The 19,612-nt window shown below is 35.1% G+C and overlaps 1 protein-coding gene across 1 annotated transcript in view; it reads right to left on the bottom strand.

The window, feature by feature from the left end:
* Nucleotides 1-19,612, bottom strand: part of adgrb3 (adhesion G protein-coupled receptor B3) — a 182,374-nt gene that overhangs the window by 47,840 nt on the left and 114,922 nt on the right. Inside the window, exons 15-16 of the mRNA XM_088934242.1 lie at nucleotides 13,907-14,009; nucleotides 12,177-12,220 (exon numbers count right to left, since the gene is read on the bottom strand). Of these exons, the coding sequence (XP_088790368.1) occupies nucleotides 12,177-12,220; nucleotides 13,907-14,009 (147 nt within the window). The remainder of the gene's footprint in view (nucleotides 1-12,176; nucleotides 12,221-13,906; nucleotides 14,010-19,612) is intronic.

The following is a 19,612-nucleotide window of genomic DNA, read 5'->3' as shown; positions in this document are numbered from 1 at the left end:
AGCAGCACTTAGAGCGTTTTAAATGCACAACACTGGCACAATTCTAGATAAAAAATAAGATTCATGGACAGCTGGATGATTGATATCGTGTTTTTACTACAGAGGCAATTCAAATTCTGGCAACAGTTAAATATTAAAATAGTATACAGTACACCCATGCAAAAATGTAGTAACCAATTGCACTGTACCATATACTGTTATATTGTACTATTACTTAAAAAAATCTATTTCACAGAAGAATATGTTGTTACTTTTTCAAAAAATGTGAGCAGATTACATTGTACATGCCAAATTAGAGACTTCACAAACTTCTATCTGGCGCTTTAAATAATAGTGCCATTCCAGAATCCACTTCAAGGTAAGTGCTGACAAATTTTCACAGGTTCTCAGCTCAATATAAATCTTCTGCAATTATTTAGAATACACAACATCACATGATATGCTCTAAGAGGTCATTACCAGCAACACAAGCTTATAAAATAAGTTGCAAACACAGATTCAGAATTCATACCAAATTATATATTTCATTTAACATTTAATAAATGAACATGATGCAAAGCAAAATTCCATCATTTCATTTATACTTTCACTCGACAGTCTAATATTAAACACAATACTGCCCAAAAGAGAATGTCCGAAATATCACAACATTAACAACTCAAACTCACAACATACTGTATGATTGCAATCACTTGTGACAATTCCCCCACAAACACCTCCTGGTGGGCTCAAAGACTTCGGCCCTGTATGAGCTGACTAACACATTGACAAGTGGCAGAAATACACACAGAAGTGCCTCAAGAAAAAACAAGAAAGGTTTCTTTATAATACAGTACCAAGTAAAATCACTTAACATGCATTATTCTGTCTTTGCACTACACCTTTAACAACTTCATAACATGCAGTTTTTTGCTGTCACTAAACAATTTGCAGTTAAAATATCCAACAAAAGACTGTAGGGCATTTGACACCATCAGGGAATAAATATTCATTCTATGTTTACAGATACCCTTTCAATTTATCCTTTATCCACAACCATATTGTATACTAAGGTAAGTGTATCCTTTATTTGCAAATATATATTAATATTATTTTTCCAGTCCTGAATTTTCTATTATAAAGACATTTCTTATTTGAAATTCATCACATAGGGAAAATGACAGTGCTGGAACTGCACACACACACTTACTTACTTTAAAAAATTGAAAATAGACTTTGAAAAGCATAAGTATCCGTGTAATAAAGTGACATTTGTAATTTTTGCTTTAGACTAATAACATTTGTATTTCAAATGATTAATTAGTGCTCCATTCTGCATTAATTGTAAAAAACAGTTGTGATTGTACAGTTTGATTCCAGCCTTTGGGGGGGGAGGTGAACACAAAAACATTTTTGTTCTAATGTGGTCTGAAATACAATTTTCAGTAGTAAACAGAAAAAATAAAAATATCACACCACAATCCCAGTCCTTACGCTTTTCACAATATAATGTCACTGGGAACATTATTTAAATTTTTACTTTTTAGAAATAAATTTGAATCTTAATAAGGACTGATGTAAGATGTCTTCTATATTATAACCCATTTCTTAATTTTAGTTTTATTTTAACAACATAACCTCATACAAACAGTAATCACATTGATATAACAGAGTTTGAAATACTGTGCTGGCACTGCATTCATAATCTAATACATTGTTTTACTATAGACTTCTATCATATTTTTATGATACAATTTTATGTTTATATTTTTAAAATATACTTTTATCATATTTTATTCAGAATAATTAATTCAATTAATTAAATTGCTGTTATTTCTACATTAACACATACAGTACAAAACCTTTAAAATAATTTACAGTATACATCTGGCACACACATGTTGTTTATTCAGGAGGAAGAAGATAATAAAATATACAGAGATCTACACAACTGTATCAACACTATGACTATTCCTTTTAATTCCCTCCCTTCTGAGCGCCTTGAGATAGATTACATTTGGTTACTTACCTGTAGCTAATGTCAGCAAGCCTTATGACTTAATGTGTTGTCTCCTTATTTATTAGGTACATACTATAAGACATCACTTAAGATACCATGCTGTGAAGGTTCCTAATGTGAAGTGGTCTCAATTTTCAATCAAAGCACATTTTAAATTTAAATTCAGAGCACATCTTAAATTAAAATGTGTAAAATTTATAAAATACATTTAGTGCATATCTTATCTTAGTACATATTGTGTGTGTAGTACACTCAATGTAAGAAAAGAAAAAAACAGAAATAAATTTAGTGCATTTTTTACAAATTACTTGCAAGTAAGGTTATAAAATGTATTTATTTCAATACTCCTTGTCTGTCTGTCTAACACTGCAATCTTTCAAATACACGATCATCAAATTCCAGTCTGCCTCACAGGCTGCCCTTTTGCAGTGTCTGCGCTTGGTCCCCCAGCTGCCCAGTCTCCCACCTGCAGCAGGCCTGACTTGGCCTTGTCTAGAGAAGAGTGGCCTGAGTGCCACCTGTCCTGTCGATGAGCATTAGTTACTCTGCTTAGCTCATATAACGCAGTCCCAGCAGACACTGCTAACGCATGGTGAGGCCTACTGGCCTATGTCACCCAAAAAACAAGCTAATATAAACATTTACTCTTATATGTAAATGTAACCATTTCCACTAAACCACTCGTATTAATTTCCCACTGTTTCCAGTTTCAATACAAGATATTTCGATGTCTGTTATGTTGTGTTTTACATTCTGAACTGTTTTGCATATACAGTACTGTTTGCCAGTTCCTGTTACAAATCTTAACTAAATTTATGCAAATTATGCTTTATGATTGTTGCCACTTGTTGCTAATTGGTGCACTCTTACCCAAATTAGCATTAATTGTAAGGTGGACTCTTTAAGTAGCTAACATTATATTGTCCACTGTAAGCTGTTTTGCATATACTATCTGCCAGTTCCTGTTTAAAATCTTAACTGCTCCATGAGGGATGTACAGTAATTTCCTCACTGTTATCTTTGTCTTGCTGTACAAACATCCCACTGGGAGCTCACAGGATATCAGACAAAGATCTTTTCCAGCACCGAAAACTCTATCATACCTGCTTTCTCATGTTCAGAAATATTTCAACCTTCAGCATTTAAGGAAACATTTTATGCAAATTGTTTATGCATTCATATCCCTAAAACAAAAAAAGATCTGCCACTTTGTTACAAATTCCTTAAGGTACTGTACACAGAGCATAAAGAATAAAGAACAGAAAAAGAACTTCTGATTTTCTTCTTTCTGATGTACAATGTAAGTAACATATATAAAAAACTAAAGGCTGGCAGTGCTGAAAATTTATAGGTTAGTACACTGTATAAAATTGACAACTGTGCATATATAATGTATAAATATGTACAGTATATGCACAGCTGTCAGTTTTATATTTCTATCTACTTAATATAGACTGATAGTAGACATACTGTATTTTTCTAGAATTGGACTAAAATGTTAGACGTTCGTAGTGTAACTGCTGATTTATTGAATGGGATGTTACTGTTTCTTAGTTTTGCAATTTGTAAAAATGTGGTGAGAAAAATGTAGGCCGTTAAATGTATTATATTATATACAGTATTTCAACTGAATTGAAAAAAATAAAAAATGTTAAATGTTAATACTGTCTATCTTGATAGCTATCTAAATACCAGAGACTCCAGAGATAGTCTAAGGAAGCAATATAATGAACTGATCATTACTCAGCATTCAGTTCCAAATATTTACTGTTACTGTTAATATAAATGTACAGTGTGGTATATGATACATACTGTATATAGTTTTTGCATTGGGTTTCAAATGCAGTATGAATAAATGACAAAACAAAACTCTGAAAAACAAAAACAAACCTCATTTAAAAGCATTTATTTTAGAACATTTTTGGCAAAAGTACTTCTAAAGCTGTTCTGAAAGAAATGTCATGCCTGGGTAGCTGAAAAACTGTTTCTTTCTATGGATATGAGGATTTGTGTTCAAAATGTCCTGAAAACAATGATTTTTTCAAATATTTAAATATTGTGGACAATATAAGAAACCTTTATTTATGTGTATAAAGCTAGGAGCAAAGAAAACACCATTGACTCTTCTTTGTATGACTTTTATACCCTAGATCAACAAAATGGATATTCTTATACAAAAGATCAAAACTGCAAGTTGTTGCACAGTCATTGGATGTACTGTACCTTGACAGGCTCAGTAAAGGTGGTTGAGCATCCCCTGGGTGTCACTGGGAGGTGTCAAAAGGCACCTGCAGGACTTTGGCAGCTGTGTGCTGGTATTGATAGTCCACAGACTCTGCGGCTCCGCAAGCTGCAGAGCTCAGGCTGATGCCCCATGAAGGAAAATTTAATTTTTGTAAAGAATTCCATCACCCTCAAATGACCAACAACAGAAGCAAAGAGCTCACATAAGAAAGAACCACTGGCACTTTCAACTCATCAACTCTCAGAACTCTTCCTCTTCATAAGGCATAATGCCCAGCGTCATGATTCATGCTGTTAGCTGACATGAAAGGGATTACAGAAAAGACAGAAGTCGATGAAAGACATGGGCACATCTTGCTCTAGAATATGCCCTGTCAGTCTCTGTCAGGCAAAGAACTGTGATGGCTGAATGAATCAAATCAGATCAGGTGTTCTTATTCTCTCTCCTCGTAAAGGCACTTCCCTTGTAACAGGAGACACAGATACATACCATAGTTACCTGCATGTTCATGTTGAAAATGGATCTTGTCTCCAAGGCAGTTTTGCCTTGGACACAGATTCCCAGAGCACACTATGTAAATGCTGTTTTCTGTATCTCCCCTTAAATCCCAAGACTTATCTTCAGGCAAACTACCCCTAAATTTGACACTATTTCTGGGCCTCTCAGAGTTTCTAAAAATAATTTTCTGAGTTTATGTCTTGAAAGCAGACCTGCCTTGAAAACTGACTTGAGTCACAAAAGTTACTTGTAATTATACTGAAGGAAAATTTACTGAAAACACCAATAAGAGGTGCCTCCTCTGTTGGCATCGCTTGCACCTGCAAGAGGGTGGGGAACCATATAACAATGTTGCAAAGGTTTAATACAAGTTAACACAACCTTAACACTTGTTGCAAACAAGTAAAGGTTTATTCCTTTACTGAAAGGTTATTCCATGCTGAAAAGAGAAAAAAAGAAACCTTCACATGCTGTCACAGCTACCTACTTGAACTACTATTACAATGTTTACAGGGGGAAATGAAAGAATGAACTTCCATTCCAACAATATTTATTATTTAACTATGCTTTTAGTGTGAAACCATATCAATACTACTGTGCATGTTACAGCTCTTCTACAGCATGCCTTGATTAAAAAATAATACATACAGTAGTGTTACTTTAGCTTTTGTGATATACTGTGTACAGTACATCATATACACATACTGTATTGTATATTATGACATAGCTCTGCTAAGGACTGGCACCCTCTTTGTAAACATCAGTTTGTTTTGATTATGGTTTATTAATATGTATTGAAAAAATACAGGTTGTAGGTGGAGATAATACACATTTAGCTAAACAAACTGAAATGTACAACCTGGGATTTTAACTGAAGGTGTTGAATAAATGAACAGGTGAGGATGAATAAATCTATACATTTAATTACATATACTGTACTGTATGATTTAAATGGAACTTTAAGAGGACAAAGTTATCATCATTTGTGTTATTGCTAATCACATAGCAGATAGTTACTCTTTGGTAAATAAAATGTAAAATTTAAAAAGGAGTGCTTAATGTTTTGGTTCACAAGTTAAAGAAACTGATCAAAAAGAATGATGGAAAAATACTTTCTAAAAGAGAAAATGGTCACAGTTCTTTTGAGCCAGGCATCATTATTGCATTTATATTTAATGAATTCTGCTGTCGTTTAAATAATGTTTCATTCAATATGATGGACAAATCTGCAAAAGGACTCGGAGGATCATCTTAGTTTTGTTTAAAAATTAAACATTTCATTTATAAAATGAAATCTGAAGCAGATTACTTCAATAAGAAAATCAATGGTTAACTGAGCAACAAAGGACCTGATTAAATAGAAAACTAAAAGAGATAAGACATATCTTCATATTTTAAAAAAAGATTAGAATTGATTTGTACCTGTACTTTTATTTTAATAACCTTGACTTGGTTAAGATTTGACATGTTTTTATATTTACGGGAGGTATAAAAGTATCCCCACAGAAAATATATTTCTATATGTAAGTTAACTCTTTACTACATGCTCATGTCTGCTAATTTAACCTCAAGTTACACCTGCAGTGGCCAAAGTCTTCATTAAAAATATTTATCTCAGTTTTAATCCCAGTGAAACCTGAGTCAGATTGGATTGTTTTGTATCAAACATTATATTTCTACCATTAGTGGTCAGCTTTGCTTTTTCATTTTTTTTTCATGGCCTTTATATTAATCATGTACCCTGCAAATAAAATTACCAAGATTTTAATAAAGAGCATTTAATCCAACAAATGACTTAAATGACTCAGTTTCCACTTTGATTGAGACTGTGTGCCAGTGCCTCTCATAAGGAGAAAAGGCTGTAGTCTACATGCTGTTGTGTGAAAATGATTTGCAATCTGAAAGAAAATCTATGGCTCTATATTGTATGTGTTCCTCACTCCCAGACAACAAGAATTCACCTCAAATTTCATAACAGAGAATATCAATCAGTGTGATTGTAACATCACAATTTATGTAATCAATTTTGTAATTTACCAAATGCTACAAAAAGAAAATGCCTTTTGCATCAGATGGTTATTCAGAACAAATTAAATTACATTTAAATTGTTACAGAAAATACTGAATAAAAAATCAGTTAAAATCTTTAAAATACAATTGTTCAACTCAAAAACAGTACTACTGATATATTTTTAAATATTTTAAAACAATTTTAATCACTTGTAAAACTCAATGTGATATTATTAGTAAGCGCTTTACATGAACGTTTCCTTTAAACAAATGTATTAGGTAGGTGCTTCAATATAGCACGACAGAACCGATAGTGTCTGTTACCCTACTGCTTACGAACTCCAACACATTTCATTGATTAATTTTTTTTAACAGTAAAATATGCCTCTAAGTATAATTTCATGATTTTTTTATTTCACACTGGAATGCAAAACATTCGAGAAACAATAAAACTGTAACAATGATTTTGAAGAAATTAAAATGAATAGAAAAACAAATTCTGTGACATGCTGGATTATTCATTGGAGAGCAGTGGGAGATGGGATAGCGTTCACGCTGAATATTAATAAGTCACCAGTCTTGCTAGTTTCCTAATGGTGCTTTATGGAAGTGTCGGCGCTTGTCATAGAGGAGAATCCATTTTAAAGAGTAGTCTGCTGCAAGCTGGTATACATCATTAATCCCCCTGAAGCACTGTTACATAAACAATTAGGCACTCCTTATGAAGACCAAGTTAGATCAACTTAAGTGTTTATTAATTTGATATTGATTTCATGAAGAAATAATTTTCCTTGGTTAAAGGAAAAGGTTCTGGTTTAGATCAGTATCCTGTTACTTCTTTTTCTTTCCTGACAGGAGGCATGTGAAAGAATACGATGCAAGGACCATGCAGAACTGTCGAGAGGCTGCACACATTCTTTGCTTGGGAAAACTCCTAAAAGAGCAAACTCATGTTACAGTATCTTTCTTCTCAACACAAGCAGGGCCTCATGCCTTTTAAGTTAAGGAAGAACACACTTTTCCATGTCTTATTAATGTTTCAGTCTGGGAATAAAAAAATGCCAGCATGTTGTTAGAGAGATTCAGTGCTAGTCTTTCTGTAATCTAACTAGACAGCTTTCAAATCCCCTGCATTTCCAGGACTTAGAAAAAGGAAACTGCTTGTCTTTTCACTAGGCATTTCATTTCTTTGTTGCCTCCTTGGGCTTTTTTATCTTGAAATCCGTTAATTCTATATCTGGCAGACATTCAATCCCTTACATTGTTTATCTAACCTAGGCTGCTTAAAACTGCTTGCACCATTTATTACGTTAAGCTTAAAAGTATTTAAATCCTTGCAAAATCAATCCATGGGGCAGAATACTTATGTTTCGTAATGGCCCTCTGTTGTGGATTAAATTATTAAAACTACAAAAAGCAAACTGAGAAAAGAATAGTGAGGATCAGACATTTTCAATAATCCAGTCTCACTGTTGTATTAAAACCATCAGACAAATCCTGCTGTTATATTAAAGCTATCAAAGTCATGAAACAGGAGATGTACACCATAAATCCAATAAAAAGTCATAGTTAAAGCTGATTTTTTTCAGGTTTCTGTCTGATTTTCCCGTTGTCCTTTGCCTCTAACCCAAAGCAAGTAGAACCACTAACTTGAAATTCAGTATAAGAGCTCAGATTCTACATGGTGGCCCAGGCTAATGTAGCTTTATTCAATACAAACGAAATAGACTAAATGAGCTTTCTTTAGTTGCATATCAGTATACATCTGTTGTGCTGGGAGACATCTTTTGCCTATATCACGTTTCAGCAGCAGCACTGCTTCACTTTGATAAACTTAATATATTATGAATTATATAGCAGTCATATTAAATTAAGTCTAATAAATAAAAATAATCAATGAATTTATATAAATCAGAGAAAACTAATTAAAAATGGCACTGGAGCTATTAAGAGGGATTACGTTGGGAGGATCACCTGTACTTCTAAAGGTGCCCTAAGCTTCCCAAGGCCAGCTGAGCGTTATACTTCCTCCAGCATGTGCTGGGATGACCTCAAGTTTTCTTCAATGGAAGCTCCAAGCGGCATCCTAACCAGGTGCCCTATAGCTCAATTTGTTTGTCTCAATTCACGGTAGCAAACCTGCTGCGGAAACATTTAATTACACTGCTTGTGTCCACAGTCTTGAAGCAGTGTTGAAAAGCGCCAGCCTTTCTTGTTGCTTGCCACGTCTCATGAACAAAACCATAAAGTGCTTTAACACCTCCACTAAGGGCAGCTACTCCTCCCTCAACTAGGTTAAGCAAACTACTTTATTCCAAGAGAGAGCCATCACCTCAGATTTAAATGTACTCATCACTGCCTCCTCATACATACAGTAGCAGCAAAACATTAAAGCGTGCATCACCTTTATTTTCTTATTGGACAAAAATGTCCAAGACTTCAACCAGGACACATGAAAAGTTCTCCTTTTCCACACTTCCAGGGTCTTCTGACAAATGTTCCCAAGCAAACCACACTGATTGGTTAGGCCTCCCATGTCTATCCAGCCAGTGTCCATCTCACTGTCAAGCAGTGATGACAGCTTTGCCACTTTCTTCGCCTGAGTGTCTTCAATATGAAGTCTATGAAGGTTTGAAGGTAGAACTATCAAATATAAAATGACTTTTGGCCCGAGGTGCTCTTTTATCAGGTAAACACATGCTCAGTGTTTTCTTCAATTATAAACAACAAGACAATAACAAAAACATTCTATAACTATTAGGACTAATACCTGTAATAACAAGGTTCAGACTGGAGAGGATATTCTTCTCAATCACACCTCAATCATTGAATCTTAATCATTCCCCTGTGAAAATTGAAGTTACCCAGTATAATTACAGGGTTGGTTGGTAGCATCCAGTCAACACGTAACAAACCGTCTCCACAAAGAAAAAATATTCTGAACAGCTGTTAGGTGCAAATGTGCAGTAAGACCTTTACTCTCTGAGACCCAAAATGATCAATGCAACCTCCTCATCCACTGGGACACGTCCCAGCTACACAGCACAGGTCCTGAAGTGGCTTCACACCTGCCGAGAGCTGCTTCCACAGGAACACTCTGGAGCAGGAAAGAGACGCCCTTGTACCAGAACTGATCTAGAGGTACTTTTCCATTTCCTCTGCCAACTCCAACTCCTTTCAACTCAGAGAAATGGCCAGATTATACAGTATTACATCACCAGGTCTGGCTCCAAGGATGTGTCCCAGAGTACTGGATACAGTATGTGAGCAGTTATGAAACTGCATGAGGGTCATTTTAGTCAAAGGAGACCCAATTGGCAGCATTAGACTTCAGAGAACATTACTCTGGGGTTCACTGGTCACTATTGGCTTCCAGTCCTAAAGCACAAGTCTTTCCAAGTGTGTTGTTCCTTCCACCTCAACGAGGACATTGACCTCTGGGTTTAGCTTGCTTTTTCAATAAACATCTTAAAAAGTTGAATATTGTTAAGATTCCACCTAATTTCTAATACCTAAATATAAATTAATTAACTGACCTGTTATAGCCCATGTAACACATGTAAGAGATGAACACCCTGCACTCCTCCAAAATGTGCACCTATTGAGCAGTCCTTGTTTTTCACATATCAAGCCTCACCATGCCTACAGCAGTGTGAACATCGACTCCTGCAAAATCAGTGCTTGGGGATGTCTGGACATAGTCAGCTAAGAGCCATGCTGAGGGTGCATATACTGCAGGGATCAGTGTGTGCCCTGAACCTGGAGCTTTTAATTGAAATACTTCTTGTGGATATTCTGCACAAACTGTATTTTTCTAAGGCAACCTTTAACTTTTCTGCCCTTGAGAGTATCTGCAACTCAAGAACACAATAATTTTCTCCTGAGTGTGATAACTTTCAGTGCTGTAGCTGTAGGCTGTTGTCTATAAATAAACATTTACCTGAATCATATGGGAAAAAGGTCATTTTAGGCAATATCAAATTAAGAGAAACAGAAAAAGTAATAATATACTATTTAAACCCATTTTGTGTGTTTTTCATAATATATCTATTAAAACAGACTTTTAAAGACCTTTTAAATGAGCAATTCTTACATTGCCCAGCTTACTGAAACATTGGACCTACACACAGGAGCTCCTGTTTATAATCTGAGATGAACCAGAGTGGATCAACTCCAGGATACTGCCATTCTTAGGGTCAGCTTTGTTCACTTCTTCTGGCACGCCTTTCAGAGGAAGCTAAAAATGGACTGCAAGAGGTTATTAAAAATACAAAACCCTAAATTAAGAAAGTGCCCATTTTGACCAGATGGAAATGACTCAGAATGAGATCTGACTTCTTGATCTCAATTGTTTCACTTTAGTTTTAAGGCAGATTCGACTAGATACCAGCATTTGTACTCATTGTAGGATATAATTTCAGTGGAAAAACACAGCCTGGACAAGCAAAACTGCAAAAAGAAGAAAAAAACAAGTACACTGATGGCCATTAGAATATTCTCCTTGGGAGCAGAGCACTAGAAATGAGATCCACTATGTCTTTAAAAAAATGTGTCTAAAGAACTCATTTCAAAAATAGGCACAACCTGCACTTTCTGTTTCACTTCATTAAATAGGATGAAACAGAAATGGACCATTTTACCATCATTTACAGTAAGCAAAATCAGAAAAAAATATATAATGCAGTTGTCTGAACCTACCTTAGTATCTGGAATGTGGAACTATTATATTAACATGTTGACCACACAAAAATGTGAGAATTGTTAAGTGAAAAAACGTAACCCCTACTAACAAAATAAACTATTCTGCCAGTTAATTTTCAAAATCAATCTTTCAAATGTTCTTATCTGTGTTTTTATTTTTTTAATAAAGATTAACTTTCTAAAAATAACAGTAGCTATACCCATAGCTCTACTGCTTTTCACAGCATTATTCACAGCAGAATAATTGCCATAAAATAATTGAATAGATAAATAATGGCAGGCCCAGAGGACATGATCATGGAAGTGGTAGCATAGCCTATGGCAAAGCTTTGGATGAAAATAAAGAACATTCATTTTATGATGATATTCTGAAAGAAGCTTTAATTTTATCACCTTAAGTGGTTTGCAGTAATTAAAAAAAACAACATAATATTCCTTAACAGTAAATCTGAGATGATATACTATTGCAGCATTACCAAAGCTTATTTTAAGAAGCACTTGCTTTCCTCCTAAGTAGCTCAGTAACCAATTAACAATCATTTCATCAGTCACAGATTCCAAATTAAGATAAACTTAATTAATGCCCAAAAAACTAAAATCTATCCCTATGTTTTAACTGACATAAATGTAAAGGTTCTTCTTATAAAAACAGGATTTTTTTTCTCATTTAACATGCAGTATCAAAATTCCTGCTTGTGTACAAAAATAAAATCTCTAACTTACATCATGGAGCTATCCCAAAGAGCACAGTAAGGGTTCATAGATCCCTGAAAAAAAACATGATAAAAGTTAATCTGTGTTTTTTGCAGCTTTTTAAAGCTGTGAGAAAAACTATATTTTTTCCAATTACAAACAAGTTACAGACATATGTCTATACAGCTAAAGTGTCTGTCCAAATAATCCTTAGCATTTAAAATAACCTTGAAAGATGTCCCCAACTGATGGGCTTTTATCTAAGAGATTAACAAAAGGGCAAGATCATAAAAGAGCTACCTTTTTAATTATCAGTGCAAGCTCTTCTGTGCTTTTAAGACTCTTGACAGAAAGGCCCAACCCCTAGCAGCTGTATATTAATTATTGAACCAATTACAGTCCATTGTTCATTGATTAATATGGTTTTAATCGATCATCTCCTGTTGTCAGGTATGCCTATGTTGTGGCAGAGATGATAAAATAATGAGAGAAAAGAAGAATAAGAAACCTAAAGCCACTTGTCCTCCAGAATACAAGGGGAGGCTGAGCATTCTTGGGAAAGTTGAGAAAACTTTATCATCACAAGCTAAAGTTATCCAAAGAAATGCTGAGGTTGGTTTCTCTGGGATTTCTAAACATTGACTGCAACAGAAAGAATCTTTATAATTTGCCAATTATATTACACTTGATTTGATTTGATGGCTTTGTTAACACTGCAGTATAAAGCTGCATGTTGCTATACCCTATATAGTTATTAAAACTTCAGTTATTGATTGTAGTACCATGATAAAAGACTCTACAATGTTACAATAATATAAAATGTAAAGAAAGCAAGTGAACACTAAAACATATGCTCCATCATGGTATCAATTTCACTATATCAGGAGTCTCCAACCCTGATCCTGGAGAGAACCAATCCAGTTAATTTTATAGGTCACCATACTATATCTCACCTAGATGTAAAATTTGGGGGCTGTTTACTTAAGTAAGCAAGTAATTTGTTAAAATAAGGGGATGTCTGGAGGGGGCAATCACTGGACATAGGACCCCAGAAGTTTATTTTCTACACACTGGCAGTTTTTGTTGATAAACAGTACTGTTAAGTATACAGTATAATTTGTGCTCAGCAGAAAAGTGTTGTGAAGTACATGATCCCAAATAAAATGGTTATTGACTATTGATTGATGACTCTATAAGACCACTTACATTTTACAGTACTGAGAAGGACATATTTGCTACTACTTTACATCCTTCAGGAATCTGGACAAAGTGCCAGGCTGGACCACATATGACTTTAAGATCAGTATCCTTTCAGTCAAATCAGAAAAAAAATGTTGCATTTATTTACAAAAGTAATAAAAACTAAAAATTCCATAATTGAGATTTCTATTCCTAAATTAAACACTCTTTGTTTTCAAACTTTACCCAACAGATTGATTGTTCATCCTGCCCCCGGACCTGACTGAGCAAGAGCGAGACTTGTGCCTGCATTCTCTTGCTGACAAGCAGCCGAAGGGAACCCGTAGTTCACGATAACCAAGCAATAGCCCCACAGCCCACAGCCGGCCGCTGGAATGTACAGTACAGTACCACAAGCTGAGCCCTTTCATTACTTTGGATAACTTTGAATATGACGCATTACTCCCACAGAACACAATATAATTAAACATTTCCAAGGGTGGTGTGTGTCTGCTATAACAATGCATCTTATTATTATCACTATAACTATTGAAAATATTAATAATAATCACAATACTTACATTAGCCAAATGAGCTAACTCTATTTCCAGGTGTGATTCAGCAATCTTGGGCTCAGGTCTCACAGTTACTGCAATGATTTTGGAATTCACAACCGTGTAGTTTCTGTGAAAAAGAAAAAAAACGCTGGAACACTCCTAAAATATTTGTGAATACATTATAAAGCAAAGAAATATGCTACCCATGATAACTAAAAGGACCCATTTAATTCAAACAATAAAAATCACTGATACACATTTGGCATGAATGGACTCCTGGAAACCTTGAAGGCTTTAAGCATGTAATGCTTATCCAGATACAAACCTTCTCCTGATTTAGACATTGAAAACCATGACATTTCCCAAACTTATTGGGGTTCCTACTGAATACCTTCAAAAGTGCGAAAGCCGTTGAAAGCAGGTGGCTCAATCACATAGTTTTAAATGTGTCACAGGTGAGAGCACTTTCAGATTTGAGCTTCAGCCAGGAGCAGCCTGACTGATGTTTACTGCACAGACCTGAGCAGGACATGGTTTCACGGTTCATGCAAAGGAAATAAACAAGACTGGAAAAGAGGAGCAGTCCGGGAACTGTCTGACGTATGACTCACCTCAGAGTGCACTGCCAGGCACCCAGAACCCAAGAGCAATACTTAAGTACACTTCAGTCATTCATCACAAGGTTCAACTCCCCCAACACTCAGGAAAAGACCAACCTTCTAAAAATAGCATTGACTAGACCCATAGCTCTTCTGTTTTTTATTTTATGCTTTCATGGTTATTAAACTAGACTTGTTTCCAAGATAGAGTGAAATGACACATAATATGAAACACCTGTCCTTAGCATAAAGAGGAATGGCTGTTTGGCAAAAGATAACTTTAACTGTTGTAGTCACAACTGTAGAACAATCCTATAAATATGATTCTAAAGTCTTAAGGAAAAGAATTTCAGAGACCATCTGTCCCTGTAGTGATGAACTTTACAATTTGAATTAAGTTTTGGTAATGGGCTACCAAAAGGCAGATTTATTTATTCTGTGACAGGAATTTGTATGTTATGTGACTTCTTCCAGGTGATCCGGTTTCCTGCAACCTCCCAAAGACTTGCTGGCTATGTTCACTGATGTGTGTAAATTGTCTGAGTGTGTGTCTGTGGCCTGAGATGGACTGGCCTCCTATCCAGGACTTAGTTCTGCCTCGCACACGCTGCTTCTGGATAGATCTGGGTTGCTTTGACCCATCCCAAGAATAAGCGGATTTCAGATGATGGATGGATAACCTTTTACATGAAGTCAACAAATACAAATCATTACAGATACAAATCCTGGAGGAACACTTACTCTTTTAAGCTTCTAAACACAATGCAATGTGCTTTACTTTCAATTACACAAATGACCAGATGTGTAATTAAAATAATCCGAAACACAAAGCTCCCAGAGTCTTATACTGAAAAGCTGAAGTTTAAACTATGCAAGAAATTTGTTTTGATGAAGCAGACATCATGCAATAGTCTAGTTAGATGGTTAAACATAATCATGGCTGAACAAGATCTTGGGTTTTGATTGTGTAGTTTGTGTGTGGCCTAACGTCAGGTCTGAAACAGTTGATGTTAGCCACAAACACGTTTCAGTGTATTTATGAAGCACACCAATGACACCCTGCTAGTGCTGTCTGAGTTACAGTGAAAGAAAACAGTTTCAGGAATGTCTTTGAGCAATGTATGAATCTCTATTCAATTAGAATTTCAATAGATTTATTCTCTTTATAATATCGCACCAAACCCCTGCAGCACTCATTTTGTTTATTGCAAACCCGTAATGGTAATAATAATCAAATTCAGATTTATACTTTTAAAATTATTTGTGGCTAATAAAAAATGTCCGGGAGGCTCTAAAACCATTATTGTATAAAAAAAACAATAAAACATGTTTCTCTTATGTGAAGCATTTTCATAGTTAAAAATGCATTACCATGACTATCCATTAAAAGACAATTTGCTCCATAAAATAAATTTGTCAAATATTTACAGAATAAATATTTTTAAAGGCACCTAAAACAACCTTGCTGAAGGGAGTTGTATAGACTGTGAACAGGAAAAGTTTAAAATAAATTCCTGTTCACTTGAACTTTTAATGTACTGTATGCAACATGTGAAAAATACTTCCCCAAAAATAGATTAATTAATTGAAACAAAAGTTTCCTAGTGTCCTAGTTGGTCTGACTATATGCTTTCCTCACAAAGATAAACCCTTTATGGATATAGGTTATGTGCAGCGAGGGCAATGAGGAAACACAATTACTCCTCCTTCAATTACACAAATAATCACAAAACACACAGCTCCACATGTCTGCTACTGGACAGGCAGCCTAGCTTGTTTGGTGAAAATGTTCATTGCACATGTTCACTCCACAGCACTGTACTGGTGTGTCAGCAGGAGCTACAGGAGCAGCCTGTCACTGATATCTCTCCTGTTACTGAAGCCACCTCTGGTGCCTGGCCTGTCTGCTGCCCTGTGGAAACCTGTGGTGAGCTGGCCAGGACAGCCCAGGAGTGTCAACCAAATCACTGGGCTCTTTTACTAACATTCCCCAAAAGCCCTATTTTGAAACACATGAGATAATTGCCTGCATTTTTGGATGGTTTATCATGAGGCAAGCAGTAAAAAAATACCATGCATAAGATGTAAGGTACAACTTTGTAAATCCTGTTGAATATACAGTATTTGACATTTTATGTTTATGTTAGTTTATATGTAAATGTTTCTATTTACATGTAGATAGTTTTAAAAACTGTATAAAATCTTCTGCAATGTTTACCACTTTGGTATTTTACTTCAGGACACAGAATATCTGCTCTTTTAAAAAGGGGAGAATCTTGATCAACTCGGTGATTTAAATGATGTTTGTCACACCTTATCAAGTTTCAGATAATAGGATTTGGCCAAGATGTATAATTAATTTACTTTTTGCATTTTGTACAAATAACAGTTTTTACTAATGTTTTTCATACAACATATTTGAGGGTTAATCATATTTTATAACAATATAGTGTTTGATAATGGAGTTACTGACTTCAAAGAACATGTCACTGTTGTGAAAAATCTGAAAGCCACATGAGCTTAACGAAATTTAACAGTTTTGATAGGATTCCATAACATTGATTTGATTTCTTGATAAGACTGCAAAAAAGTAACAGGCACACATCTACTGTATATACATACCCCCCACACCGTGTTATGGTAATTCTGGATGCAAACACATCTAATGGAGCTTGTGCTCCAGAATTCACAGAACAACCCTGCCTCTTATTTAATCTAATGATGTGATAATTTTCTGGACTGCTGTCTCATCTTACACCAATTAAATCCAACAGCTGTTGTTTAGGTGAGGTGGATGTTTGCAGATGGTATAAGGTAGCTCAGCTCTGACAGGCACTGGCAGAGAAAAATCCCAGAGCTCCTTTCCTAAGAATAATTAGATTCCCTTTAATATTTTATAATCACCATCATTAAACTACAGTCAGAGAAAACATATAGGATTCACCATCCTATATGAACTACAACAATATGTAGTGTAAAAAAGATTCTTATTCTTAAATAGAATCTGAAGGAAAATGAAACAATATGATAATAAAGAATATAATGCATCATACTGTATGTTCCTTTTTAACAAAACTATGTTTAGTACGTGCATTTCGACATACTGTATTGGCACCCTTGATTCTCGTCATATCCCCTTCACACTAGTGTAGATTTGACTTTTAATAAGATCTCATTAACAAATACATGTAGCTTAATAAGCAATATCTATTGAAAGGTGATAAAGTGCAATTCTGTGCAGTTCTCTGAGTGATGTCTTTTTATGATGCCGTGAACATTAATCTTGCAAACTCTTTGTTCGGTTTGCACTGTAACCAAATGGCTGTGGTGAAAATGAAGAATCTGCACCAGGAGTGCACACACTGTACATCTAGGTGTGCTTCTCACAAAGACGCACTGAGTCTTACAAAAAAAGAGAAATGTTAAGATGATGAAAGGGCACAGCTGAAGTATGAAATGAATATTTCATGCATGTGTTTACCAAGGATACACAGACAATGTGCCTCAGGCACAGCAAACACAATGTTCTGTATTAATTATTATTAGCATGGAGGAGGCAGAATTGTTACAGGTGTTGAAAAGCATTTAAAGGCAATAAAAAATGCTTTTTCTTTCATGTAAGCTAAATGATGTAAGATGCTGTACATACATTCCCACGTATTCTACCAATTGTACTTAAGGAGATATTATGCTTCTAATATATAACACTTCCAGCAGTTGTTCCAGACAAAGATGAAGCCAAATGACTGTATAATTGTTAAACCAATAAACCTTACTTATTACATGCAAGGTTGCTTTTAACTTTATAATTTTTATAACCCTTCATAACAAGAATGAAAAATATAAAATTCTAAAGCTTTATGATTAGGTGCATGCAGATCATCTAATGAAGGCTGATGAAACTGGTAAAAAGTTAAATTACTATTATATTAATGGGATATTTTGACTTTCTACATATACACAGAAACTGAAACTTATATGTTTGAGATGCTTAATGACTGCTTATTAATCCAGATTGTAAAAGCTTGGAAGAACAGTCTTACAGACTTAATCCTTTCAAACTAGGATTCAGTTTAAAGAACAGACCTTTTAGAGTCACTGGAAATTGTGCCCATAGTATGATATTTGTTGTTGTGAGAATCTAAAATCGGGGTTTATAAGTTTAGACAGGGCTTTGAAGGAATGAAGCAGAGCTTATGGAAAGTGAATTGGGAAAAGATTGATAGATTCACTAAAAAAGGCTTCAAAAACATAATGTTAAAGGCTCAAAATGAATTCATTCCTGAAACAAAGAAATCCTTAAAAGGACAGATTAAGTGATCTTAATCATGGTCTAGAATAATGTAGACTGAATAAAATGGTTCCACAGAGACTGCCAAGTATACCCAGGTCATAATATTGCTTCTACCATGCTTTGTGCTTCCTTGGAAGCATATCCTTCCTTTGCTTTGGATGTACAAAGATAAGACAGGAGAGTTTTGAATAGATAAGACCAAGATAAGCCTTTAACAAAGTAACAGAAAGGCAAGGTGCCATTACTACTGTACAGTATATACCGAATGCTTCTTTGTAATCCTGAAATCTCAACATCCTTTTATTCTCTTAAATTTCACTTTAGGAAGGAAACTATTTTCTTAATTTCACAAAACATATACTGTATTTCCTGACACTCCTGGAATATCCTGAAGTTAGAATTATTTTCAGAATGTCATTGTGCTCCCTCTGGGTTTCTACAGGAATGTGTTAATATTGAAACAGCACAGGGTGCCCTTTCTGAGTTAACACCTTCACAAGCTGGTGCCACAGGGCGGGAAGACTGGATTGACAGTCCAGCCATGAGGATTAGGCCAGACAGCGGGCTTGTCCTCAAAACATTGCACGCTTCCCTAGAGAATTTTCATGTTCCATTTCAGGAAGACAGCCGTTACACTATCTCTATATTTCTGCATCTACTACAAATGCCTAGCCAGTAAGTCTAGCAATGATTAGGTGTTTTTAACAAATTAGCAACTAGATATCATATACAGATATGAACACTTGTCAGCATCACTGAAAAAAATAATTCTGTTAAAGCTGGAACAGTAGGTCTCATAAAAATAAGCATTTAATGCATATTGTGCAAAACATACAA

This window comes from Atractosteus spatula, chromosome 15 (assembly GCF_055471065.1).
Source record: "Atractosteus spatula isolate fAtrSpa1 chromosome 15, fAtrSpa1.hap1, whole genome shotgun sequence".
Lineage (NCBI taxonomy): Eukaryota > Metazoa > Chordata > Actinopteri > Semionotiformes > Lepisosteidae > Atractosteus > Atractosteus spatula.
The sequence above is the reverse complement of the archived record's forward strand: the minus strand, read 5'-3'. Positions and strand labels throughout refer to the sequence as shown.